This window comes from Pelophylax lessonae (assembly GCF_965119305.1).
Source record: "Pelophylax lessonae genome assembly, chromosome: 1".
Taxonomy (NCBI): domain Eukaryota; kingdom Metazoa; phylum Chordata; class Amphibia; order Anura; family Ranidae; genus Pelophylax; species Pelophylax lessonae.
The window spans coordinates 367415322-367430802 of record NC_138768.1 but is presented as its reverse complement, the minus strand read 5'-3'; the positions used below and the strand labels follow the sequence as shown (position 1 = coordinate 367430802).

The window sequence follows — 15481 nt, the reverse complement described above, 5'->3', positions numbered from 1 at the left end:
CTAAATCATTTATTTTTTAACCTCTGAAAAAATATCTTTCATATTACATAACTTATTGTGGCTCTCTGCAATCTCACTAATAAATTGTGATATTTAAGTTATTCTAAATCCTTTATTTTTTAACCTCTGAAAAAATATCTTTCATATTACATAACTTATTCATAGATATACCAATTCTTTTTTAATGTAGTGCTTTTTCAATTTAGATCAGAGAGGTAAAAAACACGGTATTAATTGATAATAATAATAATAGTATTATAATAGCACTATACCAGTTTACTAACAACAGGATAACAAACTGCTAATATTAAATATGACAATTTATCAAAAGCCATGAGAAAATTGTTTTAGTGCCCTTTTACACAATTCCAGTTTTTTTTTTTTTTGGAGAAATACATTTTAAATTGTCTGTGAATTCATCATAATGACCAAAAAAATTGCATTTTACCGCACATTACTGCAATTCATAGTATGAAGAATAAAATGCACATATGTTTTGGGTGACCTCATAGACCACATATGTTTTAGACTAGTACCACTGCTCATATTACTATGTTTTTTACAACAGCTAGGTGTGACTTGTAGTTTATTATTTAACATTATGTTAGATTATATGTCACCAGCACAATGCATAGTGCCATTAGTGTAAACACATTCAGAGACGCTCAAACATAAATCTAACAGGTCAAGGATTTAAATAAAGTAACTGCCTCACACACCTTTCACAATGGTACGGAAATTTAGAAGCAAGATGGAGAACCTTATGGAAAAAGGTATGTGGAAATTGTGATAACTTTTTTCATATAGCAAACTTTGGTTTTAGTAATGCTGCTGTATCTTGTTTATTTGTTTAGATGGCAGTGTGTTTTCTTGATTTCTGTAACTGTAATGTTTTTTTTTTTTTTTTTTTAATTACACTTTGTATGATGAAGTTTTGTATAACTAGAATAAACTGTCAAAATACCTGTAAACATACCTTATGCTGGAATTCAATTTACACATCGTAGTGTCTTAATAATAATTTTACAGTTTCCCTAATTATATATTTTGGTTTATACACAAATTTAGCTTTCATACTAAATACTACACTATTTTGATATGTTCGGGGGGAGGGCCTAGTACAGTGTTTCTCCCCCTTTTTCAGTCAAGGCACCCTCTAAAATTATGGACAATCTCAAGGCACCCTCCAAAATCATGGACAGTCTTGAGGCGCCCCATTCTAAAATGTAAAAACTATTCTAATAGTTATACATAGTACAGGAACATCCACACATGTAGGACACGCAACGTTATTCTTCCAAAGCAAACACACTTTTGCAAACTTGTTTCCAAATAGTATTCCAATGTTTCACTTCTCCTTCAATTTTTATTCATCACCTAGCTAATGAGACCCCCAAAGCTGATGGAGAGAGGCAAGGGAGGGCAACTGACATCCTCCTTATTAACTGATGGGGTATTTGGTCATTAGGAGGTTGGCAGCTAGAAGGTTGTAATGGTGTACAATGAAAACCTGTGGCTTTGTATAACTAAAAGGCAGGCTTCATCCGGCCGCTGGCTTGTATACAATTTTGAGGCAATTGTTAGGCATTTTGCCAAGGCACCTCTGAAGAAACCTCGAGGCACCCTGGTTGAAAGAGGCTGCTCTAGGCGTAGTAAGAAATACAGCTTTCTGTACAGTACAGTGTACATTTAACCACTTAAGCCCCAGGCCTATTTCGGACACTTTTTGTTTACAAGTTTAAATCTGTATTTTTTCCTAGAAAAATACTTAGAACCCCCAAACATTATATATATTTTTTTAGCAAAGACTCTGGAGAATAAAGTTGCAATATTTTTTGTCACGCGGTATTTGCGCAGTGGTCTTTAAAACGCAATTTTTTTGGAAAAATTTTGAAAAATCACATTTCACTGCATTTAAAAAAAACTAAACAGTAAAGTTAGACCAAACTACGGTCAATAGAAACCTCAATAGGCGACGCTGTAAATTTTTTTTACGGTTACCAGTTTAGAGTTAGAGTGTAGCTCTTTTTTTAAATTATTGCTCACGCTCTGGCAATCGCGGCGATACCTCACATGTGTGGTTTGAACAGTGATTTCATTTGCGGCTCGACTTCCATATACGTTTTCTTTTGTGCACGAGCTAATGGCGACGGGGGCGGCTAAAATGTTTTTTTTTTTTTCATATTTATTTATTTATTTATTGCTTTATCACAGGTTTTTAAAAAAAAAAAAAAATATGATCACTTTTATTGCTGTCACAAGCAATGTAAACATCCCTTGTGACAGCAATATGCAGTGACAAGTACTCTTTATGGAGGGATCGAGGGTCTAAAAGACCCTAGACCCCTCCACTACACTTCCATGTATTCAAAACGCCGAAAACAGCATTTTTGAATACACTAATTTTTTTAATCTGCCGCCTTTAGCAGCAGAGTAACCCGGACGTGACTTCATGGATGCCGCCTCCGGGTTACGTCATCGGAGACCCGATCGAAGCCGCTTCCGGATTTGATCAGGACTCCATCCAGCCGGCGGACGTGCCGGCTGGGTGCTCGGGTCTCCCGGTAGCGTGGGGGTCCCCCCAGGTTCCAAACCAGGCCCTTCGGGTCTGGTATGGAATTTGAGGGTAGCCCCACGCCGAAAAAACGATACCAAAGCTTATCCGAGCATGCAGCCCAGCAGGCCAGGAAAGGGGAGGGGACAAGCGAGCATCCCCCACCCCCCCTGTACCATACCAGGCCACACACCCTCAACATGGGGGGTTGTGGGTGCTTTACAGAACACTGGTGAGACCTCACTTGGAGTATTGTGCGCAGTACTGGAGGCCATATCTCCAGAAGGATATAGATACTCTAGAGAGAGTTCAGAGAAGAGCTACTAAACTAGTACATGGATTGCAGGAAAAAACTTACCAGGAAAGGATAAAGGACCTTAACATGTATAGCTTGGAAGAAAGAAGAGACAGAGGGGATATGATAGAAACTTTTAAATACATAAGGGGAATCAACTCGGTAAAGGAGGAGAGCATATTTAAAGGAAGAAAAACTACCACAAGAGGACACAGTTTTAAATTAGAGGGGCAAAGGTTTAAAAGTAATATGAGGAAGTATTACTTTACTGAGAGAGTAGTGGATGCATGGAATAACCTTCCTGCAGAAGTGGTAGCTGCAAATACAGTGAAGGAGTTTAAGCATGCATGGGATAGGCATAAGGCTATCCTTCATATAAGATAGGGCCAGGGACTATTCATAGGATTCAGATATATTGGGCAGACTAGATGGGCCAAATGGTTCTTATCTGCCGACACATTCTATGTTTCTATGTTTCTATGTTTAGGGCAGGGGGGGCTTTGCACTCCCCCACCCCAAAGCACCTTGCCCCCATGTTGATGAGGACAAGGGCCTCATCCCCACAACCCTGGCCAGTGGTTGTTGGGGTCTGTGGGCAGGGGGCTTCTCGGTATCTTGAAGCCCCTTTTAACAAGGGGGGCCCCCCCGATCCCAGACCCCCTCCCTATGTGAATGGGTATGGGGTACACTGTACCCCTACTCATTCACCCCATAAAAGGCAGTGTATGTAAATAATGACAGGAGACATTTTGGAAAGTTTATTAAAAATCTTCATCCGGTCTTCTCTGCTCTGGTCTTCTCCTCTCCGCTCTTCTCCTCTCCACTCTTCTCCCCCTCCGCTCTTCTGGTCTTCTGCTCTTTTGCTGTCCGTTCTTCTGCTCTTTTGCCCTTGGCTCTTCTTCTTTCTCCGGTCCTACTCAGACGATGAATCCAATGATTATGCCAGTCTCCGGTCTCTGTAGCTTGCTATATAACCATTGTGGGCGTACGCGCCCAGTGACGTCATCGGGAGACCCCGCCCCCTTATGTCACAGATGACGTTGTCTGTGACATAAGGGGGCGGGGCCTCCCTGTGATGTCATGGTAGAATGTATGGTAGAATGTATGGGGCCCTGTGGTTTCTAACAGTAACCGTGGATAGGTGCAGTTAGCCTTCCCACCTGTAGGTGGTCTCATGCCATTATTGCATGTGAAGGGGAGTCTTGTAAGGGTATTGTTTCCTTAGTAATGGATGGATACTAATTTGAAGACATTGTCGTTTGCTAAAATTTTTGCAAGATTGATGATGAACATAAATTACTATGACTGGGCTTTATACCATTATGTAGGAAAAAGGAATCATATTAACAGTAATACTGACAAATAAAGATGCTGTCTTAAAATTAAGTAATCAATAGTAGGGTAATCCATTATTGTAAATGTTAAAATAGCTCATACAAATTGACTCTGATGTCTTTGCAGCTGGGATAGATGTTGATGCCATTGTAGACAGCTCTGCGGAAGAAAGTGAGGGTAAGTCATTTAACCAGGAAATGTCGCCTAGTTAACACAGATTACAAGCAAAGTTATGTAAATCACTTTTGATAAATTTTATTTTTGTGGACAGATGGGCTGTAGCTATATATCTTTCACTTAGTATTTGAACTTAGTATAGTGGCATGCAAATTTAAACAACTTTGTTCAGCTCTTAACCACTTCCCGACCACCCGCCGCCTTTTTACTGCGGCAGGGTGGCTCTCCTGCGCAAACCGATGTAGGTCTACGTCGGTCATGCGTGGGAAGCTAGGGGGCGAGCGCACGCGGGGGAAGCCGATGCACGGCGGCGGGGAAGCTGATGCACGGGGCAGGTGGCTCCGATTGCCGCCTGACACCCGCAATCGCTCCCCACTGAGAGAGAATAATGGTTGGCTGTTGTAAACACAGCCGACCGTTCTTCTCCCTGAAATGATCACAGAGCTCATGTGATCCTTCTATATAGGATCACATGTCTCTATAGTAATTTCACAAGCCACCCCCCACTGTTAGAATCACTCCCCTAGGGTCACATTTAACACATTGATCACCCATAGGGTTAACCCTTTCCCTGCCAGTGACATTATTACTGTAACAGTGCATATTTTTAGCACTGATTACTGTAGTAATGTCACAGGTACCCCCAAAAGTGTAAAAAATGTCAGTTAGGGGTCCGATCTGTTCGCCGCAATGTCACAGTCTGGCAAAAAAATCGCAGATTGCTGCCATTACTAGTAAATTAATAAAAATGACATACTGTAAATCTTTCCCGTATTTAATAGACGCGATAACGTTTGCGCAAACCAATCAAAACACGCTTATTGCGATTTTCTGTTACCAAAAATATGTAGCAGAAAACAAATTGGCCTAAAATGTTAAAAAATTTAGATTTTTTAATTTTTTTGTTTTGAGAATGTCATATAGCAAAATGTGAAAAATATTGTTTTTTTTTTAAATTGTCGCTATTTTTTTGTTTATAGCGCAAAAAATATAAATAGCACCAGTGATCAAATACCACCAAAAGAAAGCTCTGTTTGTGGGAAAAAAAAGACATCAATTTTATTTGGGTACAGCATTGCATGACCGCGCAATTGTCCGTTAAAGTAACGCAGTCCTGAATCACGAAACAGGACCTGGTGATTAAGGGGGCAAATCCTCCGATCCTAAAGTGGTTAAAGAATATGTAAACCCTCACCTTGTAAAACCTTTTCAGTTTAAAATAGAAATGAAAAGCAAAACAGTTATGTATATGTATAAAACACATTATAAATATATTTTTTCCTTTTTTTTTTTTTTTAAAGTGATCACATTCCTTCTGTTCTCAGCTGTATAAGGGTCCCAGGGAAGAGAAATAGCAGTACACTGATCTCCCCAGTTAATGGCTGTGCAGAGGGGTCATGTCAGCAAAAGTCTGATCATTGAATTAGCTCCAAGCACAGCTAGAAAACTGACAATGCTGTGCTCTCATCCCTAGTGTGGTCAGTGTTTAAAGTGGAACTTTACTCTCTCAAGCAACATTTACTACTGCTACTAGCATTAGTAAATAGATAGGAAAGTATATCATATTTACTTGTTTTAAACTTTTTTTTTTACACTTCTTCCTGGTTTCCATGCCCGAGAAATGATATCATACATCCCAGGAGTCTTTAAGAGGTTAGGAAGGGTTTTCTCATCTAAGCACACTCTCTCAGCTAAGCTAAGGACAGATGGATTCAAGGAAGTAAATGCTACATGAATCATCTACCCTTACTCAAGATGGCCATGACCAGAAATGATAGGGAGGGTGTTTTTCTTTTTTGAATCAGGTAATTTTTATTAACCATTTTTCAATAACAAAAAAAACATCTGTTATTGAAGAAAAAATCTTATCACAATGGACAAATATGTCACAGAATGATTGAATTACATGAATATAAAATAAAGCAAAATAAAAAGAGAAAGTATACATTACAAGGAAAACACATGACTGAGATTGTGCACATCACAGTTTTACTGTATCATATTGTAATACAGTTTGCTGACAGCGAAAAGTACCTAATCGAGCACTCCATTGAGATAGCTCACACATTGTACCAGTAACAGAGTAAGCAGTGTAGACCTCCTACCATAATTACAGATCAACCTACTAACTCGCCTCTACAGTATCCAAGGATAGTGACTTATTTTTTAGGGCAACCCCTGTGTTTGTAGGTTAACTCCTCTCTACTCAAGTTTAAGTTAAAGTGGTTTAAAAGGCAGAAGGTTTTTTTTATCTTAATGCATTCTATGCATTAAGATAAAAAAATCTTCTGTGTGCAACTCCCCTCTCAGCCCCCCTAATACTTACCTGAGCCCATCTCGATCCAGGGATGTTGTACGAGAGCATTGGCTGTCTAGGACTCTCCCTCCTGATTGTCTGAGACACAGCAGTGGGCACCATTGGTTCCCGCTGCTGTCAATCAAAGTCAGTGAGCCAATGAGGAGGGAGAGGGGATGGGACTGAGTCGCGGCTCCGTGTCTGAATGGACACAAAGAGTTGTGGCTTGGCGCGGATGCCCTCGTAGAAAGCTGCTTGCTGTGAGGGCACTCAGCAGGAGGGAGGGGCCAGGAGCACAGAAGAGGGACCTGAGAAGAGGAGGATCTGGGCTGTTCTATGCAAAACCACTTCAACATGTTTCAACATAACATGTTTCTTATTTTCATTTAAAAAAAATGGAGACTTTAGTATCACTTTAGGATCATCGCACCCTTAGTTACAGTATATGATGGAAGAGTGGGTGAGATGTATTTCTGGAGGATGAGTTTACAAGCCAAATATAAGGACCTTGTCCACGTCAGGCGGACTTCAACCGGGAGCATGTCTTCTGGGATTACTCCCAAAAGAGCACATTTTTGGCTCTAACAGGATCTGTGTAGAAAAAAGGAAGTTAAGAATTGTAAAAATAGATTCCCAATATCGGTGAAGCTTGAGCAGTGCCATAACATGTGTATGAGAGTAGCCGTGGTTGAAGTACATCTGGGGCAATTTCTTCAACTAATGCTTGCTATGGGGGCACTGGGCGGGAGGGAGGGGCCTGGAGCGCCAGCAAGGGATCTGAGAAGAGGAGGATTGGGGCTGCTCTGTGCAAAACCACAGAGAAAAAGCACTGTGGCCTGCTGCTGGTGCACCTGCCCAGCTGAACCCTCCCCCTGCCAAGTGCCCCGATAGCAAGGGGCTTGCTATGGGAGCACTTATGCATGCTTGCTCCTGAGCTGACAGCTGCAGGGGCCAATGGCTCTCGCTGCTATGTCTGAGCCAATGAAGAGAGAGAAAGCCTCTGCCCTCTTCCACATTGCTGGATCGAGATTGGGCTCAGTAAGTAAAAGGGGGGTGGGAGGGGGGCGGGAAGCTTGCAGAAGGCTTTCTACCTTCATGTCTTGAATTAATTTATTAGTTGGAATTTATTCATTTGTTTTTGCTAACCATATCTTCAACTTTAGTAAACTAGTCAATCAATGTCAAATATCTTCAATCTTTTATATAGATATTAAAACAACATATTCATTAGACAAAACACAATTAAAATATACAAAGAAAAAATCTAACATTCCAGAAGACCCCAGTGATAGTGAGGATGATGAAGAATTTGAACTGCCGAAAAGAAAACGAATTATAAGAAAATCTACAAGGAGGAGGAAAGTGGAAGAACAGGAGACTGAAACGGAAACAGAGTCTGAAGAAGAGCAAACTAACAAAAGGAAGTCAAAAGTAGTAAAAGACATAAACAAGAATGAGAAAACAAGCAATGAAAAAAATGAAGGCAATGCTAAAAGGACTAACAAAAATAATAAAAAAGTGGATCACAAAAAGAGGAGGAAAGATAGCAGGTATGGCAATTAATTTATAACTGCTCATAAATATAGAGTATAAATTCAGTTGTGTATAGACTGAACCATAGGTTATTTATTTCTGTAAACACAAAACCACTATACATTCCTTTTAGGAATACAATCCAGACAAACAGCTGGAAGTACACAATGGAAATATATATACAGCAGCAGTTTAACCTGCCACATGACTTGTAATTCTCTTCAGTCATTTTTTTTCATTTTTATTCCTCTGCAAGAAAGCATAATCAGTCACGGCAGCAGCAACACAACTTGGTCATAGACACACACGGCAGCCTGCTAACATGACAATAAAACAGAAAAATAAATGTCTTAAAAATAATATTGTAATCCCATGTCTATTACAGAAAAGGAAGCCACTCCCATCTACAATAATAAAAATGATGACAGGTAGAGTTGCGTTGGGCCAAACACCCCCTGGTTCGGTTCGTGCCAGAACTCTCGAACATTGCAAAAGTTCAGACCAGAGCCCTATTAAAGTCTATGGAACCTGAACTTGAAAAATCAAAAGCCCCCATTTAAAAGGCTTATATGCAAGTTATTGGCCATAAAAAGGGTATGGGGGCCCGGGTACTGCCCTGGGGGACATGTATCAATGCAAACATTTTTTTTTCAAAAAACATAGTTTTTAGTGATGCTTAAAGTGAAACAATAAAAATGAAAAATGCCTTTAAATATAGGGCCTGGGGGGTCCCCTTAGTCTGTCTGTAAAATGACACATCCGTACTGTGTATAAAACCTGCTGCAGCAAAACTGACATTTATAAAGGAATAAAAAGACATTTAAATTTCTATCAATACAATAATATTGGCAGCAATAGAAACATGTTAAAAATGGAGTCTGTTATGGATTTTAAGGGGAACCCCATGCCAAAATTAAAGGTGCAGCCCCCCAAAATCTATACCAGACCCTTATCCGAGTTTGCAGCCCGGCAAGTAAGGAAAGCGGGGGAATGAGTGAGCCCCCCCTGAACCATACAAGGCCACATGCCCTCAACATGGGGGGGGGGGTTTGGGGCAGGGGGGCCTCTCCTGACAACCCTGGGCTGTGGTTGTGGGGGTCTGCGGGCAGGGGGCTTTCCAAAACTGGAACCCAACTTTACCAAGGGGGTCCCCAGATCCCAGCCCCCTTACTATTTGAAAAAGTATGGGGTACCTTTGTACCTTTGCATTCACCAAAAAAAGGGTCAAAATTTAACAAAATAAAAAAACAATGTCCTCCAATGTAAATCCATTGTCATTTACGACGCCCACCACACTGGGGAAGCAGGGAAACCCGATGACAACTAATGAGTCATCTGTTGTTAAGGACACAGCACCTGGCTTCCCAGCCCGCTCCTTAGCAACCAGCTATTCACTGTACCCTGATTGGGCAGGCAAAGCTTTACTCAATCAGAGCTTAGAATGCACTGTGCAGTGAGCAGTGCATTGTGGCGCGCTCTGCAGGTGAACATCCCGCAAACTTGTGTGTTCGCTGAACGTGCAAAAAGGCGATGTTCGGGCCGAACTTTTGTTCGGCTCGAACTGTTTGTCCAACTCTTATGACAGTTATCATCACTACTGCATGTCACAGTCAACTAGACCAAAGCACTCTATTTTAGTGAGCTGTGATGTGCAGTAATATTATAGCACATTTTGAACCAAGTTTGGACTGAACCTTGGATTTTTGGGCATTTGGACAAATGCAAAAACATTTACACATTTGGTATTATACATGTCTTTAACAACCATTGATGTTACCTGCCTCGATTGTAAGGGTAGGTTACATAGTTACGATAGTTACATAGATTGTGAGGCTGAAAAAAGACATCAGTCCATCCAGTTCAACCTATGATGTGTGTGTGTGTGTTTGCTGTTAACCTTACATTGTATACCCCTGTATGTTGTGGTCTTTAAGGTACCCATCTAATAGTTTTTTGAAACTATCGATGCTCCCTGCTGATACGACTGCCTGTGGAAGCGAATTCCACATCCTTACTGCTCTGACAGTGAAGAACCCATTACGTATTTTAAGGTTAAACCGTTTTTCCTCTAGTTTTAGTGAGTGGCCACGTGTCTTATTGTATTTCCTTTCTCTAAAAAAGTTTGTTCTTATGCTAGGGTTGCCAGTACAGTGTTTGTACATTGATATCATATCCCCCCTCAAGCGTCTCTTCTCCAGAGAGAATAAGTTCAGTGCTTGTAGTCTTTCCTCATAGCTGATGCCCTCCTTTCCCCTAATTATTTTTGTTGCCCTTCTCTGGACTCTCTCCTGTTCCAGCACATCCTTCCTGAAGACCAGTGCCCAGAACTGGACAGCATACTCCAGATGTGGCCGGACCAGAGTCTTGTAGAGTGGGAGAATAATCTCTTTATTTCTGGAGTGAATCCCCTTTTTTATACATGCCAGTATTCTGTTGGCTTTGCTTGCAGCGGCTTGGCATTGCATGCCACTGCCAAGCCTGTTGTCCACTAGGACCCCCAGATCCTTTTCCATCTTAGATTCACCCAGAGGTTCCCCCCCTAGTGAGAAGCTTGCTTTCGTGTTTCTGATGCCCAAGTGCATTACTTTACATTTTTCAACATTAAACCTCACCTGCCATGTAGTTTCCCACCCCATTATTTTGTTCAGGTCTGCTTGTAAGGTTTCCACATCCTGCATAGAAGATATTGTCATGCTTAGTTTAGTATCATCCGCAAATACTGAGATTGTACTAGATATCCTGTCCTCTAGATCATTTATGAATAAATTAAACAGGATTGGTCCCAGGATAGAACCCTGGGGGACCCCACTTTCCGCACCCGCCCAATCTGAGTACTCCCCTGGAGCCAGTTTTCTATCCATGTACTCACCCTATGGTCCATACCTACATTCCTTAGTTTGTACAGGAAGCGTTTGTGGGGAACGGTGTCAAAGGCCTTTGCAAAGTCAAGATACACCACATCCACAGGCTTACCTTTATCTAGGTGGCAGCTCACTTCATCGTAGAAGGTTAATAAATTGGTTTGGCAAGAACGATTTTTCATGAATCCATGCTGACTACTACTAATAATACCATTTTCATTACTAAAGTCTTGTATGTGGTCCCTTAACATCCCCTCCAAAATCTTGCAGACTATTGATGTTAGGCTGACCGGCCTATAGTTACCTGGGATATATCTCGGCCCTTTTTTAAATATTGGTACCACGTTGGCTTTTTTCCAATCAGCTGGCACCATATCCGTCTGTAGACTATCCTTAAAGATCAAGCATAATGGTCTGGCAATCACCTGGCTGAGCTCTTTAAGAACCCTCGGGTGCAAGCCATCCGGTCCCGGTGATTTATGTTAAGTTTCTCTAGTTTAGTTCTAAGTCTATCTTATGTTAACCATGGGGGTACTTCCTGAGGTGTATTATTTAGTTTAGCATTACAAGCTGGGTTAGTGTAGCCCCCCCGATTCTTTTGTGAAGACTTAAGAGAAAAAATTATTTAACACTTTTGCCTTCTCTCTGTTCTCTGTGGCCAGATTTCCTTTGTCGTCTTTTATGGGGCCAATGTGTTCCAGCCTCGCTTTCTTACTATTTATATACTTAAAGAATTTCTTGGGGTTATTTTTACTCTCTTCCGCTATATGTCTCTCGTGTTCTATTTTAGCCGCCTTGATTTCGCCTTTACATTTCTTATTACGCTCTTTGCAATGCTTGAATGCTGCCAATGACCCCTCAGCCTTATATTTTTTGAAGGTCTTTTCTTTAGTATTAATATGCATTTTTATGTTGGAGTTTAGCCACCCAGGGTTTAGTTTTGCTCTTTTAAATTTATTTCCCTTTGGAATGCACTGGCCAATCCCTTTGTTTAGTATGCTGAAGCACTCCCATTTCTCCACCGTGTTCTTTGTTCCCAGGGTTCTATCCCATTCGATATTTTCTAGCAAAGAGTGCCGTTTTGAGAAATTGGCTCTGAAATTCAGCGTCCTTATATTACCCTTGTGTTTCCTATTACTATAATTAATACTGAAACTAATTGACCTATGGTCACTATTTCCTAAGTTGCCCCGTATTTCTATATCCGTGAGCAGGTCTGTATTTTTGGTAATCAGTAGGTCAAGTACCGCATTGTTTCTTGTCGGTGCGTTCACCATCTGACCCATGAAATTGTCCTGCAAAACATTTAGGAACTGCCGAGCCTTGGCTGAATGCGCGGTTCCTTCTGCCCAGTCTATATCTGGATAACTAAAGTCCCCCATTATAATGACATTTCCCATCCTTGCTGCCAATCCTATCTGTGAAAGGAGGTTTGCCTCCCCCTCCTCCCTCTGGTTGGGGGGCCTATAGCATACGCCCAATATTACCTTCCCTATAGTGCCTTCCCTTTTAAGTTCTACCATATGGATTCTGCCTCGTCCATAGCTCCATTATTAATATCATCCCTCATATTTACCTGTACACTGTTTTTAATATACAGACATACCCCTCTCCCTTTTTTACCTTCTCTATCTCTGCAATAAAGGGAATACCCCTGAATGGTCACCATCTAATCATGAAAGTTGTCGAACCAAGTCTCTGTTATACCCACAAAATCTAAGTCCTCCTCAAACATCAGCAGTGCCAGCTCTCCCATCTTGTTGGCCAGGCTTATGGCATTGGTATACAAACCTCGTAATTTTGACCGGTTGCATACCATATCCTTATTTGATGTTGTTTTTAGGCTGCTCATGTGATTTTTCCCTATACCCACCTTGGATTTTGGAACTCTGAACACTCTACCACTAATGTCCCCATTTGTGCCCTCTGAATCTTGCTCCCCGCTGGCTAATTGTACATCTGTACCCTCCCCCCCATCACCTAGTTTAAAAGCCCCTCTAACTTTTTGGCCATCCTCTCACCCAGTACGGTTGTACCCTCCCCATTTAGGTGCAATCTGTCCCTACCAAAGAGCCGAGGAAGTCGGCCCAGTTCTCCAGGAACCCGAAACCCTCCTTACTACACCAGCTCCTCAGCCACTTGTTAACTTCCCTAATCTCCCACTGCCTCTCTGGTGTGGCTCGAGGTACAGGTAGTATTTCTGAAAATACTACCTTGGAGGTCCTACTCCTCAACTTAGCGCCTAAGTCCCTGAAATCGATTAGGACTCTCCATCTCCCTCTGCCTATGTCATTGATACCCACGTGTACCATGACAGCTGGGTCTTCCCCAGCCCCACCCAGTAATCTGTCCACTTGATCCGTGATGTGCCGAACTCAAGCGCCCGGTAAACAACAGACAATTCGGCGCTCACGGTTTTTGTGAAGAATTGCACTGTCTGTCCTAATGATTGAGCCCCCTACCATCAGCACCTATCTTTCCTTTCCCTTTCTCCCAGCCTCACCGGAAGAGTTCTTCCCCTGGCAGCTAGGGGCGTCGCTCTGCTCCAGCAATGCTGGTCCCTGACTGGTTTCCCCAACATCACGCAATGGGGAGTATTTATTGGGGTGCTCCAGCCCAGGACCGGCTTCCTTGCCTTGTTCCCTTCTATCCCTCCTAACTGTCACCCATCTACTCTGCTCTGATGCCTGTACCTCCATTTCTCTGCCATCCTCTGTGCAGGCCCCGGTCTGCCCCTGTCCGGTATGATCCCAGCTCTCCTTCAGTATGGACAGTCGTCTCAGTGTTGCCAGCTGCTTCCCTAGAACCTTTTTTTTTTAAATTTGAACTCCTATTGATTTCCTCTGGGTTTGGATTTGGCACCCAAACTTTAACAATGGTTGCCAAACCTTGCTTGAACTGAACCCAGGTATGTTCGTCTTATAACTCATTATTATTAGGGAAGAGGTTTGGGTTTGGAGACATTTTAGGTTCAAAGCAGATCTCACAGAATTTATGGATGAAAATTGGCACACGAACCCGTAATGCACTACATAACCTTTCTCGCTGGTAAGATGGGTTGCTGAGAGCTAATAATATGAAAGAGGGAGAAATACAGTGCTACACAATGCTGTGAAGTGCTATACTGTGGATTGAGGGGATTTATTGGGGTCTTTTTTCTTTCATTTAATGTTAGTGCAGGACATAGCAGAAGTAGAGTCACACAAACTGGAGGTAGGCCATGCGTGTTGTTTCATTTCCTACATGACCAAATAATACAGTCACAGCACATGTAATAGATAGTTAAATGACTAACAAAACCTCCACAACCTACATTCTCCCAGGCATCGAGCAGTTGTTTGCCAGCATTAATAATGTGCTCCTCCTTCTCTGATAACCCAACTATAGCTCCACAAGTTGACCACCCTGCAGATATTTTTGACCATACCATAGCCAGCTTGCAGCAGGAGGATGATTTTAGTGATGTGCAAGTCATACTCTTTTCTTTCAGAAAGCTTTTGGGAAAACCATAGAGGAAGAGGGTAGCTCCAGGGCCGCCGATTGAGGGGGACCACCGGTCCTCATGTAAGGGGCCCAAACAGCAGAGGGAATCAATGAGGCAAGGAGGAGGGGCAATTACAGGAACAATGCCCTGTGTGGCTCTCTGCAGCTGAAAGTCAGTTTCTCTCCCTCCTGCTGCAGGGAGAGAAATAGACACAGGGCATTATTCCTTTAATTGCTTCCCCCACAGCTACCCCCCACCCTGTTCTGCCTGCTTATGATTCCCCCCGTGTGCACCCCATCACTTTGCCAGCCCCCCAGCCCATTCCCGCAGTGCTGCCAGCTTCCTTCTACCGCCAGCTGCGTCGGTACAGTTTATGTGCCAGGATGGAGAGCGGAGGAAGGGGCCAGTGAATATGTCATTTACCAGCCCCTTCCTTTTTTGACAAAGTGAGTGAATGCTACTGATCACTCCTGTGTCTATTGATAACTACTTAACTCTTCCTACTCAAGTTGTACCTATTTATCTGCTGTCTTCTCTTCTCTACATCCATTCAAAGAGCAGAATTTATAAAGCTTGTCTGAGCTATCAAAATAGAAGGGGTCGGAAAGCTGAAATTACACACTGCAGAGATCAGTGAGTAGAGCTTTGAGAGCTGATTGGAGGTAAGGGACACACTACTCTTCACACACTACACAAGAACAGAGCTGAGACTGCCAACCACAGGCTGTGCTTGAAATCCCTCCCCTGGCACCTTTTTTTCTCTTGGTGTCAGGAAAACTTGTCAGAAGTGACTCATGCAGATAGCAGAGAAATGGGGCAGCAGACAGAAATGACACTTGGACACACTATAGAGAGATATGTTTTGTTCATATTTCATGTCTGAGATTTACAACGACTTTAATTAAAATCTTCATTAGCTTGTTGATGAGGGGGGAAAGGGAGGAAC

At 42.2% G+C, this 15481-nt stretch overlaps 1 protein-coding gene across 1 annotated transcript in view; it reads left to right on the top strand.

The window, feature by feature from the left end:
• Positions 1-727: 727 nt before the first annotated feature.
• LOC309544384 (transmembrane channel-like protein 2-B) overlaps positions 728-15481 on the top strand; it is a gene marked incomplete at both ends in the record, with an annotated part of 202500 nt that continues 187746 nt past the window's right edge. Inside the window, 3 exons of the mRNA XM_082243297.1 lie at positions 728-773; positions 4311-4361; positions 7865-8207. Coding sequence (XP_082099423.1) covers positions 728-773; positions 4311-4361; positions 7865-8207 — 440 coding nt within the window. The remainder of the gene's footprint in view (positions 774-4310; positions 4362-7864; positions 8208-15481) is intronic.